The 18,343-nt window shown below is 36.3% G+C and overlaps 1 protein-coding gene across 1 annotated transcript in view; it reads left to right on the plus strand.

Annotated features, from left to right (window-relative positions):
* STX7 (syntaxin 7) overlaps positions 1-14,676 on the plus strand; it is a 54,910-nt gene extending 40,234 nt beyond the window's left edge. The window contains exons 4-10 of the mRNA XM_012474383.3: positions 313-406; positions 1,088-1,225; positions 2,070-2,122; positions 2,823-2,919; positions 4,369-4,441; positions 8,782-8,864; positions 11,712-14,676. Of these exons, the coding sequence (XP_012329806.1) occupies positions 313-406; positions 1,088-1,225; positions 2,070-2,122; positions 2,823-2,919; positions 4,369-4,441; positions 8,782-8,864; positions 11,712-11,804 (631 nt within the window). The 3' untranslated portion in view covers positions 11,805-14,676. The remainder of the gene's footprint in view (positions 1-312; positions 407-1,087; positions 1,226-2,069; positions 2,123-2,822; positions 2,920-4,368; positions 4,442-8,781; positions 8,865-11,711) is intronic.
* Positions 14,677-18,343: the final 3,667 nt, after the last annotated feature.

Genomic DNA, 18,343 nt, shown 5'->3' on the forward strand with positions numbered 1-18,343 from the left:
AAACTTAAAGGATCAGACATCCAACAATCTCTTTTTCGAGTTCCCTCTGACTTGAGTCATCTGTTTCTAAATGGCCGTTGATACTTATTTCTCTAAGTTCAGCTACCCTGTGTGAGTGAAGAACCTGACATGTAATATTTGGTCAATATTTATCAAAGAATAGGATATGAAGTTTTTTTTACAAAGTTTAGAGCCAGTTTATGCAAAGGCAATTTTTATACAACTATTTGTCAGTGTTGATTTAAATGGCAGAGTTGCAGCTTAAAGAAGTATATTAGTCCTTTGGCTGTAATGTGTGTTTTCTCACTACAGGCAACAGAAGCAGCAGTATACTAACCAGCTTGCCAAAGAAACAGACAAGTACATTAAAGAGTTTGGATCTCTGCCCACCACCCCCAGTGAACAGGTATCAAGCTTTAAGACACATTGTTGATGTATTGAATGTGAAAAAAAATCAAATGCATTGTAGGATCTTTGAACTCTTATGCTAAAAAGGAAATCAAAAATAATTCTGCTTGAGATTAGTTCACAGAACACAAAACTATATTTAATTGCTCAGGTAGTATCCTGTGGTTCAATAAAGCAAAAATTATTTCCATGCATTTGCCCTGACCCGTAATTAAGTAAGTTCTCAGAAAATGCTTCCTGAGTAATTATTTCCTGGCCTCCCGGGTCCGACTTCATGCAACGTGCAGACTCATTCAACATGTGAGGTGTCCTGGGGGAACATACTTATTTCCCTGCTTATTCAATGGAAGTTATTACTTAGCTAAAAGCATAAGGCTTTATTTGCCTAAAAAGGAATTGCTTTAAAATAGCCTCAAAATCATGAGCTAGTGTTTAGCAGCATGAAAACTTGAGGTGAGAAATCCAGCACAATGAGTCTTTTGCCTCAAGTTAAATATGTACAGTGTTTGACATACTGTCAGAATGTTATTGAGAGTTAATCCATAAGGCCCTGTAATTGGGGAGTAAGTGAAAACTTCAGGATTAAATAAAGAACCAGCTAATGATAAAACAACTACCAAATTCTGTTGAACTTCACAGCTTGATTCTACTTGGCTTTTTTTTTTTCTCTTACCTCTAGCGTCAAAGGAAAATACAGAAGGATCGCTTAGTAGCAGAGTTCACAACATCACTGACAAACTTCCAGAAGGTCCAGAGGCAGGCTGCTGAGCGAGAGAAAGAGTTTGTTGCTCGAGTAAGAGCCAGTTCCAGAGTGTCTGTAAGTATTTAGAGACATTCTAGAAATAAACATGATTACCTTCTAAGGGGCGCATAAAAGTCTGTAGTAGTATAACTTTTTAAGTCATATAAGATCTGTGAATATCTTGGAAATCAGCACTTGAATATTTATTTTTATGCTTTTCTGCTCCATTTTTAGAGAAGGATGATAATTATATATTACTGTGGTTATTTTTTCTGTGTCATTTTACAGAAGATTATATAGATTATGTAAAAATTTAGAGGCGTATTTTGTCAGAAAAGATTAGGGATCAAATCCTGATTAGTATTCTCATATTGTCTTGGCACTGAGGCTTTCTGCTTGTGTACACGCTGATATAGAAAGCACTTTCCTCCTGGATTACACCAAGATGACGAAGATGAATGGTGCAAGTATGTTGTATGAATATTGAAAATGAACATAAGCCTGGAGAAAATAAATGAAAGGAAACTTTTCAGTAGAATTTTGAATTAATCTAATTTTCAATTCCCTTATAAACTATCATGAGTTGTTTTCTTATTCCTTAACATATGGATTCCAAGACTACATTGAGCTTTAACCAAGTAATACTTATTTGACCCTTGAGAATATTTAGTGAATTCCTTTCTCGTCTACTTAGAATATAAAATTACTTATAATTATGTTATTACTTGAAGCAGTTGACCTGAAAAATTAGAACAAGAACATCTTTCTCTCTCTCTGTCTACACACACGCGCGCGCACACACACACACGTATGTAAATCAGTTTAGATTATTATAAGGGAAAATATGAGTGTTGTTTATTTTTTCTTATTTTTGCTCTCTTTGCCCCTTCTCATTCCATCCTGTTACTAAATTATTCAGGGCGGTTTTCCTGAGGACAGCTCAAAAGAAAGGAATCTTGTATCCTGGGAAAGGTAAGAAATACAAAATATTTTACAGATCAAGAGGTAATTTTTCAAAGTTTATACATTAAGGTCCCTGGAACAGAATTAAAACTTTCAGTATATTATATCATAAATACCTTAAGTTGTTTATACATTGAAAACAGAGAGTAAGTTTGAAAAAGAAAATTTCTTGTATCCTGAGAAAGGTAAGAAATATAAAATATTTTACAGATCAAGAGGTAATTTTTCAAAGTTTATACATTAAGGTCCCTGGAACAGAATTAAAACTTTCAGTATATTATATCATAAATACCTTAAGTTGTTTATACATTGAAAACAGAGAGTAAGTTTGAAAAAGAAAATTCAGTAATTACAAAGTATTTATTATATATAAAATTTTCCAAACAAATATTTATGGACTTAATTATTAATATAGACATTCCCTTATATGAGGTTTAAGTTAGCTGAGAAGAAATACCCAGTTGCCAAATATAGCTTCCAATAAGTAATAACATTAAACTCATATTAGATAAAATGATATAAGTGAAATGAAAAATGAGTACAATTTGATTAATATATCTCTTATAGTCTTAGAATTTTTTAAGTGAGAAGTTCTGTGACTTTGAAAAATAAAATCTCCTATTTAATGAATATATCTTAAATAGGAAATGAGTCTCATTGTTTTGAATACCAATCTTTGTTTTTTTCCACATTCATTTTTTTCTGTTAGCCAAACTCAACCTCAAGTGCAGGTGCAGGATGAAGAAATTACAGAGGATGACCTCCGCCTTATTCATGAAAGAGAGTCTTCTATCAGGCAACTTGAAGTAAGCCTTACATTGTAGACTTGGGCTGCTGCTCTGTTCTTAGTGCGTTTGTTATCAAGATACTTGGATAATGCTGGGAGAAGGCATGAGAAAGAATTTTTTTTTTTTTTTTTTAGGCAGCTCCCTCTGTGGCCCAGTCTGGAGTACAGTGGCATGATCTCAGCTCACTGCAACCTCTGCTTCCCAGATTCAAGCAATTTTTGTGTCTCACCTCAGCTTCCCAAGGAGCTGGGATTACAAGCATGTGCCTCCCCGCCTGACTAATTTTTTGTACTTTTGATAGAGACAGGGTTTCACCATGTTGGCCAGGCTGGTGTCAAACTCCTAGTCTCAGGTGATCTGCCTGTCTTGAACTCCTAAAGTGCTGGGATTATAGGTGTGAGCCACCATGCCTGGCCTAGAGAAAGAAAATTAATGTATCAATTTGGTAGCATTTGTAATGTATAAATTAAAATAATTCCTTTAAAAAAATATTGTTCTTACTGTTTGTCTAAGATGAGGGAACCTACTCCTTCCTGTTGCAGCTTTTTTCTTTTTATGCTATTAAGTCATCTATGGACCACCTTAGTACTGAGAAAATACCAGTGTAGAGATAAATGTCTGTCCAGAGAGTCTGGATATCTTCCCAGGGCACATGATGCACATTGTACCTGCATGAGTAAGACTTTTAGTAAGGCCTCCAAAGTATTTTATTTCTCTTTACTATGTTTATGACATCAAAGAGATCTAAAAAATGTATTAAGTCATAGTTCTTATGGAACCTCCTTAGTTCCTAGAACCAAGAGTAATAATAGCTAACAATGGCTACAATTTATTGAAGACCTTCCATATGCCAGGCACTATGGGATGAATTCTTTATGTTAATTATCTCATTTAGTCCTTATAAACACTCTATGAAGTAGTTAATTGTGTCATTGAAGAAAAGTAAATTTATATTTACTCACTAAATTTATAACTTCTTTATCCAGTAGTGACATATCACTAATCCATTACATGTTCAAATTATTGTAAGACTTTAAATTTACACCTAATGTTTTATTATTTTAGATTGTCAAATTGATGTGTAATTTTTTACTAGAAATACATGGTAAGAATATCTTATACTCTTGTAAGTAGATACTGCTGGTGATATCAAAACTATCAGACTGTATGAAATGAACTCAGTAATCCATGGCTCTTCTCTATTATAGAGCCTTCACTCACTTGGTATTTTTAATGCCACAAACTTATTTTAGAGAACTGGTGGCTATTATTCAAAGTCTTCTTAATTAGGATTCCTTATTGTCAAATATTTTCCTGATCTTACCAAAATTTATGTATTATATTTTTGTATTATAGATGCATGTTCACCCATGTGTGAGTAGAGGTTTGGGTTTTTAAAATTTTTTCTTCTTTGGTGGAATGGGGACTGAATTTCTGATTATAATAATATATTCCTTCTTCTCTTAGGCTGATATTATGGATATTAATGAAATATTTAAAGATTTGGGAATGATGATTCATGAACAAGGAGATGTAATAGGTAAGACCTGCTGACTTAGATTTTAGAGGTGAGAGCAACCTACAGGCACTTTACCTACGGTATCTTTCTCACACAAGAGTAACCACTTTCTGTCCCTCATTTGGTTTCCCTGGAACCAAAAGTATGGTCTATAAAACACACTAAGCATCACCCTTGGCATTATCGAAAACAGATCACATTTTTGACTGCTGCTGGTTGAAATAACCAGCTTAATTTAGTTCAAAAGCCCAAATTTAATCAGGGTCTACTACTGCCAAAACCATGGAAGGCATCATGAAACATTATTCCAGCTTATTTCCAGGGTCTCTGGTTTTAATCTTAATCTATTTTAACTGTCATCATGCTAAGCACTTTTGGGGAAACTCGTGGTATATTTAATTGTGCATGACATCTTGTCTTTTAGGTTATAGGGAATAGGTAGCCATTTGCTTAATCATTCATTTTACTAGCTTTTTGGTAGCTGAATTTAGTAGTAGTATGTAGAAGTTAGGAGTTCTTTTTATAAGTGATTTTTTTTTACTTAAGAATCCCTTAAGTATTGAATGTAATAGCATTTCAATTAGGGTGTAGTCATTTGCATTCATCAGGATTCTGACCATCTTGAAATCTGGAGCTATCTATTGTTTTCTGAATTTGGTCCAACAGAATTATTTGCACTTTTACTTCAGTGTAACCATTTTTTATCCATTATTACCCCCATCTGTATCCCTAGTACATCACAGGGTAAAATTTCAAAAACCAGTTTATTCATCATCCAAAATGTGTTGAGCAGCTACTATGTCCAGACGCAAATCTAGGCGTTGGGGATTCAGCCGAAATTAAATAACAGATAAAATACCCTATCTCAATTGATCTTATAATGGGAGGAAAGATAATTTTTTAAAAAGGAGAGAAAAGCAAGTAAATGGTGATAAGTGTTATGGGGACAATAAGGCCAGGGTAGAGGGATGGGACTGCTAGGGGTGGACAGTGTTTCCCCTTGACACTGGGTAGTCAGGTATGGCCTTACTGGTAGGTGACATTTTAGTGAAGCCTTGGTGGATGTCAGGGAGCAAGTAAGAGAAAGTGTTCCAGGCAGAGAGAACAGTGAGTACAAAGGCCTTGAGACAGAAGCATACCTGACATTTTAATGAGCAAGAAGGAGATGGAGATCATGTCCAAGGGCAGGGGATGGTATCATGTAGGAGCCTGAGCTAGTGTAAGGACTTTAATTTTTACAGATGAATGAGAACCCAAGGAGGATTTGAGCAGAGGAGTATTATAATCCTGCTTAGGTTTCAAAAGACTCACTTGGCTGCTGAGAAAAGACCAAAAGCAAGGAGACCACCTAAAAGGCTACTGCAGTCATCCAGATGAGCAATCTTGTTGGCTTGGATGAAGAGGGAACTAGAGGGATGGTGAAAAGTTAATGGATTTCAGGTATTTTTTAAGTGGAGAGTTGAAAAGCTTTACTGATTGGCTGGGTATGGGTTTGAAAGAAAGAATTAATTTAAGGGTGATACTAACGTTTTAGCTTGGCCCACTATGATGGTGGAGTTACTGTTTTCTGAGATGGGAAATCTATCAGTGGAGCAGGCTTAGATGGGTATAAATCAGTAATTTTTGAGTATGTTAAGTTTGAGGTGCCCCTTTATACCAAGTGAGGGTGTTCTGGACATTAGTAAAGTGAACATGGAGTTCAGGGGAGAAGGCTAGGCAGGGAATCTAAATGTAGGCGTTATCTGTGTACACACAGCATTTAACACCACAAGATTGGGAGAGATAATCCAGGAATTAAGTCTGGATAGAGAATAGAAGGGGTCTTAGGACTTAGCCCTAGATCCTCTAAATGTTTAGAACAGTGTCTTCAAACTACATTTATTCATTTATATATTGTCTGTGGTTGCTTTTGCACAATGAAGGCATAGCTGAATACTTGAAACAGATCATACAACTCACAAAACTTATTCATTCTCTGGCTCTTTGCAGAAAAAGTTTCTTAACCTCTGATTAAGAGCCCAAACAGTTGAAGAAGAACAAATACAAAACACTAAAGAACAGCCAGTGATGTGGAGGAAATCCAAATGAGTGAATTGTCCTAGAAGGGAAGTGAAAAAGTGCTTCAAGAACATTGGCTGGTCAGCGGTTTCAAATGCTGTTGTTAGGTCAAGTAAAATGAGGATTGGGATTTGACTACTGAATTTAACAATGTGTAGGGCATAGGTGACCTCAGTAAGAGCTGTGTTGGTGAAATGGTGTAGGTGAAGAAAGCATGATAAAAGCAGACTCGAGAGAGGATGGGTTGAAACAGTGGTGGATACCAAGTATAGATGACTCCTTGAAGAGTAAAGAGGGAAAGTGAAAGAGAATGCAGTCATAGCTGCAAAAATGGATGTAGAATAAACGAGAGTTTTTAAGGTGGCAGCTGTGGGATTGATGGAGATGATCTACCAGGGAAAGAAATATTGATGATAAGTAAGAGAAAGAGGAAGTTTGCTGCACTGAGGGTTTTGAGTTAAGTGATAGGGAATGTGATAAAGTGCACAAATGGAATGATATTCCTGACAACAAGGGAGTTGTCAGGGCACACAGATAATGCATGTAGACAGGGTCATGAAAACGTGTGGAAATGTCTTCTGATGATTCCTGTTGTCTCAAAGGGCTGGAAATCAAGGTGACGGGCTGAGAATGATGATACCCAAGGAGGCCTCAGAAGCTTGAGGAGCGAAGAGAAAGTATGACATACTCTTTCAGGTGTTAAGGAAATGAAATAAACCTGCTTGGCAGTCATTATATTAAAGTAAAACTTGGTTCATCCTTTTTACACCCATAATCAGCTGCATGGGTACTGGGTGGAGTTTTGTCATATGACTAAAGTGGAGGGGCAAGGGAGCTGAGGGTGAGTGCAAGCTGAGGCCGAGTTACTGTCCAAAGACTCTAAGGCTAGGTAAGGAGGGAAGTGAGGACATGCCATATGTGAGAGACAGTGAAAAAGTGGTAGGATCAATGAAAGTTGAAAATTGTTGGAGCCAGGGCATTGGAAGGAGTGAGCTCTAGAGATAGAAGGTGGTGATCAGAGAGTGAGACCCTCGAAATTGAGATTATGGAACAACTACAGTTATTAGTAAATGTCAAGGGTTTGGGATGTGACCATGGAAATGGGTGGGTGAGGAAAGGTATCAGTCTTTGGAAAAAGTATGGTCAGTGAACTGAGAGGCCAGGGTGTTAGAAGGGTCAGCAGTTGGATCTTGAAGTCACCAGTTTGTATAATAAGAGAATTATTAGAGAGAGCATCAGTGAGTCAGAGGCTAAAATATTAAAGGAATGAGAAGAAAAGGCCATGCAATTTATACATATCTGCAACAGGGAGGGTTGGCTGAGTTTGACAGCATGAGCTTTAAAGCTGAATTGGTAGATAGGAAGAGACAAGGGTCCTGTGCTTCAAAATGACACTCATTCCAACTGCCACCATTTAAGAAGACTGCACGGGCCCTCAGTGAGGGCTAGATTTCAGCACAGAAGTATGTTAATGACCACAGAGTAAATGGTTTTCAGCACTTTGTATTTAACCTAAATAAACATTGTCACATGCTTGCTACTCAGTCGGCCATTATAGAATACAAACTAAGTAGAGCATAGATATTATGCTCTAATACCTTAAAGTACATGGCATTTACAAAGACAAAGCGGAAAAAGAAACTGAGAAACATTAAGGATTAACATGATGATTAAGGGATCAAGTTTTAGCATTTGAGTTTTTCTGTTTGTTTCCCTCTGTTTTATTCATCACAATGAAAACTAGTACCTCTGACTTTTCAAAAAATATTATTCTTTTCAAAGTATATATTCAAAGAATATTATTATTTTCAAAGAATATATTCAAAGAGTATTATTCTCTGAAAAGTCAGAGGTATCAGTTTTTATCGCGATGAATAAAATCTGCAGCAGTAAAAAGAAGAGGGTTGATCTCTTGTGCATTGATCTTGAGATAGAACAAGTTGTGGAGTTTGAGACTGAGATATCCCTTTTGCTGACACTGATTTGATAATGTCAGGATGACCATACTTTTCAGGGTTTGCCAGGTAGAACCAGAGTTGCTCTGTAATGAAGATGATCAAGGTTCTGTTCTACAAATGCTTGTAAATAGTTTGGATTGCCTGAAAGATAGTATAGATGTATGCTATAATTCTTACAGCCAGCTTAAAAAAATTCAGCTTTACAATATACTACTATTAACCTTTGAATAATGACCATATTTTATCATACCTTGAATGAAATCTGGTGATTTATTACTGGAGCATCAATATGTATTTAACGTGTGTGTGTGTGTGTGTGTGTGTGTGTGTGTGTTTTATTTACAGATAGCATAGAAGCCAATGTGGAAAATGCAGAGGTGCACGTTCAGCAGGCAAATCAACAACTGTCAAGGGCAGCAGATTATCAGGTAATTTACCTGTGATCAATTTTCTTAAAACTTAGCCTTTCCACGTGTGTGTGTGGGTAGGGGGATAGGGTAGGGGAAGAGAGATTAGGTTTAAAGCAGCTGAAGATGTTAAAATTTAAAATCCTATGGAAAAGAAGTCTGTTTAAACAGTACCAGTCAGTTTAGAACTGATTTTAGCCTGTGATCTTAGGGTTGAACCAGAGTTATTGGCCCACAGGAAAAGAAAGATTAGTGTTTGGGCTGCAGAGACAATTCCAGGGTTTTCTGATGGCCGGGGATCTCTGATGTCATTGTGACATTTCTACCCAAAAACCTCTTTTTGGTAGGTTCCTCCTTCCATTTCTCACTCCTCCCTTTTACTTTTTCTTTCTTTTTGTCAGTTGCACTCTGAACGAAAGAGGCAAATTTCCTTGTTCTAGAGAGATCGCTGCAGGTCTTGTGGAAATCATATTAGCTTGGAGTGTCATTGTTCATCATATATTCTGTTTGCATTTAACAGACCGTTCACCAGGAATGAATTTATTTCTTGAGTCAGGTTAATATAGGGAGTCCACATGCATTTGTCAAATATAAATTATGTGTCAAGTACTATACAAATATTAGAACTATCAACTATTACTACATCATACAATATGTAGACTTTTGGTGTTCAACATGGATAAGGCCAGGCTCTTTGGAAACCCCTGAATAGCAGATAGCGTTTGATTTCCTTTTCTAAACTCCAATTTGGTATTGCTGTCATTCATAATCATCACTTTCTTGATCTTATTAACTATTTTTTTTGACACAGAGTCTGGCTCTGATGCCCAGCCTGGAGTGCAGTGGTGTGTTCTCACCTCACTACAACCTCTGCCTCATGGGCTGAAGGTTGCCTCAGCCTCCCGAATGGCATGTACCACCAAGCCTGGCTAATTTTTGTGTTTTTTGTAGAGATGGAGTTTCGCTGTGTTGCCTAGGCTGGTCTGGAACTCCTGGGCTCAAGTGATCTACCCACCTCATCTCCCAAAGTGCTGGGATTACAGATGTGAGCCACCATGCCCAGCCACTGTTAACTTCTTATGAAATATCAAAGATACTGTCATCTTCTCAGACATTTTCAATTGCTTTTTGCTTTTCTTACTAACCTTAGAAGTTGCCTTTCATTTCACAGTCTATCTTTTACTGGACAAATGACTGCATATTCAGTGAAAAGTAAAAAATAATGAAGTTATATGGAGATAGCTGAGTTATAAATAATTGTATTCACTGACAGTCACTCCTGTTGATCATCTTTGTGTGTGTAATTCAGGTATGCAGCTCAGTGTAATTATTATCACTATATCACTGTGTGATGGACTTTAGGTATCCCTCATGAATAATTGAAAACACACACACACACAAACGCGCATGCGCACGCGATAATCTGCAAATGACAGAAGTCTTCTGGAGCTGTTAGCATATAACTGCTAAAACTGAACAAGATCCATCAGTGACTAGGTTCACGTGATATTTTATTTTGCTTTTGGATTTGGAGGGAATGTGGATATATTGCCAAGTTTTACTTTACTGCTTCCTTGTGGAAGCACAAGCTTACAAGAAAAATATCTCTTTCTTGTGGAAGCACAAGCCTACAAGAAAAATCACATGTCCCAAGCTATACCCCAGCACTGGGAGCTGCCCCCAGGCTTAATTCTTCCAGCCCCTGAAGGGAGACAGGATGGCCAAGCAACACAAGTGCTGAGAAAGGAGGCAGCTTTCCAGTAGTTCTATTTGGAAGCCTTGTTATGTTTGGGTGAACGTAAGCATAAAGAAGGTAATAAATTCGCTTATCACCACATTGCCACGGGGCCTCATTACCTCACAGTACGGAGTACCCTAGCCAACAAATATACCATTGTGGGATACCCGTGATGACAAACAGGTACATTACATGTGTTTGTCGTAACCAAGTGGAGTCTAGGGAAAATACTTATACATGATTGCAAAAAGAGAAATTGTGTTTGATGCATGAGGAGTATTCACTTGAATAATTAGGTGAATATGTGGAATACTCAAAGTATTTATGGTTTTCAGGGTAATTTCAGACTCAAATGTATCTTTTGATAAATATCATGATACTTCTACTTGACACAAAATAAATTTACAAATTTTTCTACTTTGTAAGAAAAAGGATTCCTGCGTGTTGATGTGAGATACAAATGCCATTAAAGAAATACAGAAATCTACAACTGGACCAGGAAAGAAGAATGAAACAAAATCATTAACCGTTCAGTTTTCAATGACAGCCTTATGATTTTGTTTGCTCTGTGGTTTTTATTTGTTGAGATTTTGAATGTAGTTTCCATTAATACTAAAGATGAGAATGATTTTGGAAACTCATTCCAAAATCATTATATTTTGGAAACAAGAAATGTACGTGAGGAAAAGTTGCCAGTGTATATTTGCTAATATCTTCAGAGAACTCATTTTTAAGAAAAACTTTAATAAAAGGTAAAGAATGTCTAAGCTTTTCAGTGATTCTTTGTTTGTATATATAGGTAACCTCAGTCTCTTAAGTCAGTAACTTACTTCGTGGTGTCTCCTTGCTTAAGCTCAGCCACACACTCAGAAAAATCACCAACAAAAGTTGAAAAATTGCTCCCTTAGTGTAGCATTAATTCAAGAATATTTTTTGAAAGAATAGTGCCATATGTATTAAAGAGATTTATGAGAAACAAAAAACACAGTCAAAAATTTGAGGGCAATACGCTACTACTGGTTTTACTCTAGAAATGAACCAAATTATTTTTAGTTGCTGTAGCGATACTTCACTAAATCTGTAAACATGTTTTTTTTTTTTTTTTTTTTTTTTTTTTTTTGCATCTGCAGCGCAAATCCAGAAAAACCCTGTGCATCATTATTCTTATCCTGGTCATTGGAGCCGTGATTATTGGTATCATCATATGGGGGTTGAACCACTGAAGTTATAAAGGAGCACACTCTTGCACTACATTGTCTAAATTATGTAGGAAGATTCCTGTAATCATGTTTTTTTTTTAATTATTATTTTAAAGCTATTGTATAAAGGATGGTTCCCATACTTTGTTATTTTTATTGGGGGGTTGGGGTGGTTCCTTTGGATTAAATCTGATATTTTCTAATACTGAAAGATTTTCTATCACTGCTGACATAACTTCCATACTCTTGAATTTAATAATTGTTAAGTTTTTGCCCACATTGTGTATGCCTTTCATTTATAATGTATTTACCCTGCTTGACTTAGTTTTGGGAATTTGTAAATTTAAAGGTGTGTGGATTCTGTCTACATCTCCCTGTCAGTGTGACACACCCAGATTTGTGTTACTTCAATTAAAAATCTCATTTAATTTTCATTTGCTTCAGCAGGGAAAATATTCTCAGTAACTTAAAATAAGGTCTATTCATTGGTTGTTTTTTTTTCTGGTTCACAACAGCACAAAGTATTTAATTTTTGTTGTTGGTTTTCTTTTAAGATCCTTTTTACTCTGGAGTCGGTGAATACTTTTCTAGTTTATTTGATACTCCTGTGTATATATTGTTAAGCTTTTGCTGTAGATTGCGTAGTAAAAATACTAAGGATAGGTTGTTTTTACATATGGTCTATTTAAGTCTTATGTTTACTGGGGAAAGTGTAGTTACTATAAGTGTTTAACATAATTTAGAAGAAGAGTATGAAAAACCAATACCTATTGTGTTTGGATTCTAAAGATCCCAGCTTGTTATTCCACCAAACTAGTTATCTTAACCACATCATCTGGTTTTGTGGGCCATTATTTACCTTCCCTTATGTCTTATAGAATAATGGTTACTACTTTTGGGTCAGAATTGCTTTTGGAAAGTAACTTTCCCACAGTTAACTGTTTTTGAGCACCTCACACTTAAAATTGAGTGTTTTACCTTTTGTGCTGTTTTGTATCATCCTGCATTAGAAAAGCAATTGGATGTTTGCCAGTTATCTCACTTGCCTTTTTAAATCAATGTTGTTTTAATGCACTAATCTGAATACTGTAAAGAGGATTATCTTAGTTTATACTTTGTATTTTATAATGTTCTTGTACAGCAGTTGAGTACTGGAGGCAGTGTTTAACTTGGCAAGCTCTGAGACTTCAAATGGGAACAAATAGTAAGTAGCTAAGTAAACCATATCTTTGCAACCAAAATAAAGATGAGTTAAAAAGTATCTGGTTAGGCCTGTTTCATGAGGACTGTGCTCTGGTGGGACCACAGTGGTCACCTGATACTTGATGCTGTGCTGCCTGAAACCTCAGCCCTGGAGACACCACCACATGCACTGTGGCCATTCAGTATCTTTCTGGAGCACAGTTCACTCCAGGTTTTTATTTTGGGGTGTCACCAATTTTACCTACTTTGTCAGACTGGTAGAAGTTGCTTTGCACGTCAGAAAAACTCCATTTTTTTTTTTCCCACAAAAGAGACTACAGAAAACTTTTTTGTGAGTGAGTGATTGGAACTTGGAGACTCCTGTGGCCAGAATCAGACTGCTCTAGAACAGAATGGACAATGCAGGGAGGAGAATTCACACAAAAGGACCAGTTCTGAGGTCCATGCCCACCCACCAGGCCTGCTCGAATGTGGCCTTTACCTCAAGTGCACAGAGGCATGTGAGGTTTAAACTAGCATCTTACTGCTATTTTAAAGTCCCATCCCCATGGCTTCCACAATCAGTTCAGTTTTTTTACTATACTTGATAAATTTACTTCTATTTATTTCACATTGAGTATTCAGTAACAACAAAAGCGCTTAAAAATTTGGGGGCATGATTTTAGTACCTTTATTTGAAGTGTAATTATAAATTATTATTTTAAATTATTATTTTAACTGGCACACTTATCAATAGTTTAAGCAGGAATATTAGTGGTTTCAGTTCTTTTAAGAAACATTAATTTTGAGGGAAAAACTTCCCGTAAAATATTTGGAACATAAGAGTAGTCTTGATTAGAAAAAAAAATTAAATAAAAAACATAGTATGGTAGCCAAATTAAAAAATATGTATATTGAAATTTTTCTCTAGGTCAGTTTTAGAATTGCTGTGAAAAGTGAAGGTTGCCCTGTGGAGAATGAAATTAGGGTTGTTTTCGTAACTGACAGCATGGTGAATCCATTTGAGTCAAAATGAAGAATTTCTTCATCAAGTGACTATACGTTTGTTTTTTGTGTGCTCAAAAGAAATACTCAAACACAGACTGACATTAACCAGCCAGGTAAATTGAATGACAATATGGCATTAAGTATTTGGCTGTGGTATTGGTCATTAAATAGTATGGTCTTGCAATACGATTGATGGTAAAAGAGTGATGTCATATTGATATAGAGTAGCTTGTTTTTTAGTAGGCATGGGACCATCTCTTTTAAAAGTACAGATATGGGCACAGATGAAGCTGAGTCTAGGACAGCCATGGATGCAGTGTCTGGAGTTGGATCCTCTGAGCACGCTGGCTGCCCCAGTAGCATCTGCATCGGTGACCAAGGACACTGCACTTTGAGGAGGTCGCCACTAGGTTGTTTGGTGTCTTCACTGCTTTTGTTAAAAATTGTAAAATTTTGTACACAGAAAAGTTGTGGTTTTGAATATCAATTTTGTAAACAAACCTACAATGATAAATAAGTGCCTTTAAAGGCCCCTCTTTCCATGAAATACATCTGTGATTTAGCAAGGAAAGTAGAAAATAGTTTATGTGGTTGGTATAATTTTTATTTCTGTCTTCATGTAGAAAAATGAATGTTATAATAAAATATAAAACTTACATAAAGAAAATAAAGTCATTGTCCACCTTAATAGCTAAGGTTCACAAAGGTAACTTATTCAGCATTTTTTTTTTGAAAGTCAGAATTGAATTTATTTCTTTCACATGGCTGGTTTGCTGTAATATGAAGTTTTATTATGGGCTGAAGTAAGTTGACTGAGGGATTTGAGTTGAATGATACTTTCAAGTTCATTTAAATGTGATAAAAATTTATTTGTGGTAAATAACATCATCTGTCTTTTCCTGAAAAAAAAAAATGGTGTGTAGTTTCATGATTCAGTTAAAACAAAAAATGAACCTGTGAATCCCAGACCTTTTCAGTTCTCCATAACATTTGAACAGTTTGACTTGTCAGCAAAGAAATACACTTACCAAATTGTAAGCCAATTGGAGCCTGAAAGTGTTACAGTGTACTGCTTCTTTTGACAAAATTCTCTATTTAACAAGTACCCTAACATAATTTATAAATCAATTAAGATAAAACCATTTTTTCTGAGTATTTGGGAATTTGCGTCCTCAAAATACTGTGACATGAGAGATAGGAAAGAAATTACCTGATTGTCAGACGTGCACATTTTCCAAAGTCAGTGGATTGGAAGAAGCAGCATTGCATTCACTGAAGGTCACAAGATAGGTGGGAAACTTTTTAATGTTAATTTTGAATATTTTAACAATTCAATTAGAAAAACAGAAACCACTTGATGGATTACAAGTGTAAAGTGTTTTACCATACGGAATTAGACACCAAAAGGATGGGTGAGGGAGGTGTCTGCAGCTACAAAATGGGTCGATCTCAGCTGGCCCAGGGACTGCTGTGACTCTTGAGAACATTCAGAAGCCTGTGCTGTCTTGGCGTGCAGCACTGACATTGTGTTTCAGGGAGCTGTCCCCAGCTCTTAGCTGTTAATAGCTCCAAAGCCAGTGCCTTGCAAGAGATCTTGAAACTCCTGTGAAACCCATGTCTGCTGCCTGCTAGCCTCTGAGGAAAGATGGCCTCTCCTCTTCTGTGCCTTCCAAATTTCATGGAAATAGCTGTTACTGATCAGCTCTAACTTAGAACCAGAGACAGAAGGAGTTTGTGGGAAGTGTGGTTTCTGGTCTACCTGCACTGCAGAGGACATTTTGGAAAGAGCAATGAGTTGACAGTCTAGCATAATCTTGAAACAAACACTAAGATGTACAATTCAAACCACATGAAGTGGAAGCCTCAGAATTTTCTTCACTTTCATTAAAGATTCTTTGATGGAAAAATTTAGAAGCATCGCCTCTAGATGGTAAGCAGCTCATTTTTTCCAATCAAAATAAAAAATACATGCACTAAGCTTCCAGGGCCCCAGGATGTAACAGTTTCCTTCCTTCCTTCCTTCCTTCCCTTCTTCCTTCTCTCCCATAGTAGTTACTCAATAAATACTTGGCTTAATTTGGCACTTATTTGAGGCCAGATATTTTGCCAGGCTACTACGGGCCTGGGCACCGGATGTTCTAAGAGTGAACCAAAAGAAGAAACTTCCTGCCCTCAGGGAGCTTACATTTTGGCTTTTGGCATTTGTCATATAAAAAGCACTTTGTGTGTTAAAAGAAGGGAAATACCTGTGTGAAAGGAAGGAGGCAGGGAAGAAAGGGAATGTCTAAGTATAAATCTCCCTTTGGACCAGCCTCCTGTATATCCAATTTTCCTTACTAAGTAACTGAATTTCATTTTCTTTTCTCAATTGACAGACGACCAGAATATTGCTAGTTTTCTAAAGAAACTACTGATTTGAGTGATGATCTGTGTGTAATGGCTCCAAAAAGGAGCCGTTCTCTTGGTGACAGCAGCTGGATTCAGAGCTTGGGCATCCTGATCATCAGGAGAGATATTTGCAGAGTATGTATAGAATTACTGCCCCAAATATCGAGCAGAGCACTATACAGAAGGGTGAGAGCCAAGGAGAATTTGGAATCTATATTTCATCAGAATACACTCAAAGCAAAAACAGTAAGTATGCTCCTTATAAGAAACATATCTTAAAATGTTTTTAATTTAATGCTACCCCTTCCTTTGGCAAATCTTTTTCTTTTAAATCAAATAGGAACAAGAAGAAAATCCTCCCACTGGCTCATTTTCTCATAATTCAAATACTGTATCAATATACCAATTTTACTTCTTTGTTTTGGCAGTCATTTGGTTAACATGAATGTTACATAATATTTTTCTCCAAATAATCCTAATTTTAAATGCAGAAATAGAGTGAAATGACACACTAAATAGGTTTTTATGGACACTGTTGCTTCTGGCAGGTTTTTAAGAGGTTGGTCACTTAATTACTTGGAGTGGGATTCCTGTAGGTTTTGTGTAGTGATGGCATTTATGCTTAAAATGTAAGCGGTGGAAGGCAAAACCAGATTTCCTGTGCAGTCGTTACACGCACAACACCTCTACTTGTTGGAGAGGGAGTTTTCTAGAACTGAACTGAATCTTTAAATAAACTTGAAAGGGCATTAATTCCCACTTTGGCCAACCCAAAGTACAAATTTTTAAGTGTTTACTGTAAGTACCGTTAAACAGTAGTTACTAACTCCAAAACCTAGTAACGTCGGTAGAAAACTTATAAATGCAGTTACTTAGCTTCAGCTAAGATTTTTCTGATACCTAGTTTCACTTTCTAATGCCCTTTGAAAGTTTTTTAACCAGTTGTTTAATGGGAGATCTGAAATACTGAACTCAGACCAGAAAGAAGAGAACCTATTTTCTAGAAATTAGGGTTTTAATCCAAGTGAGATGCAAGCTTTTGCCTTTTTAATAACTTGCATAGCTAAAAACTTGATGATGAAAAGCTCCCAGATCAAAGCTGGCCCTTCTGTCCGTAATGATTCTAACATAAAGCAAGATTTTAATGGGGAATATTATTATTTCATTCTTACTTCAAGGTGCTATTCTTACTTCCTAGGTGCTATGGTTGTTTTGAGTTCATTTCGAGACATTTTAAATGTGCCTGATCACATCCAGCCTCTTCCCAGGGCCAGATTTAATGTTCAGCCTCATAAAGTTTATCATAGTTTTAACATTTAAGTACTATTTTGCAGTGGGGTATATACCAAAATTTGCTAATGGCAAGATAACCTTAGTTATATATTATTCACGTTAGTTCTATCTTGGAGGCAATAGGACATTTCTTGTTCAAAATTCTGGCTACCTGGTTGTCTTTTTGTCTTCCTAATCTGTGGTCAAACCTTTTAGTCATTTTGAAATTTTCTGTGTTGTTTGAAATTTTCTTTAAATCTAGAACGGAATACATAACCAATACTTTCCTTTGGAATGGTATGGACATTTGAAATAAAGAGCCCATTCTTCACAAAGTGTAAAATATGCTTACAGCTGGTATTTGTAACTGAATTTTTGAGAAACTACATTCACATGCTGTTGTAAGATATAATACAGAGACCTCTTTCGTGTACCTTTCACTTTGTTTCCCACACAGTAAACATCTTTCAAAACTGTCATACAATGTCATACTGAGGATACTGACACTGGTATAGCTAAGCTAGAGAACATTTCCACACGGAACTTCTTCCAGCACAGAGATCCCTCATCTTGCCTTCGATGACCATACCCACTTCGCTCCCATCCCTACTCCCTTCTTAACACTTGGCAACCATAATCTGTTCTGCATTTTTATAGTTTTTTTCATTTCAACAAAGTTACATAACTGGAATCATAATCGTATGTAACCTTTT

This window comes from Aotus nancymaae, unplaced genomic scaffold (assembly GCF_030222135.1).
Source record: "Aotus nancymaae isolate 86718 unplaced genomic scaffold, 86718_ANA_hifiasm-v0.15.2.pri h1tg000040l, whole genome shotgun sequence".
Classification (NCBI taxonomy): domain Eukaryota; kingdom Metazoa; phylum Chordata; class Mammalia; order Primates; family Aotidae; genus Aotus; species Aotus nancymaae.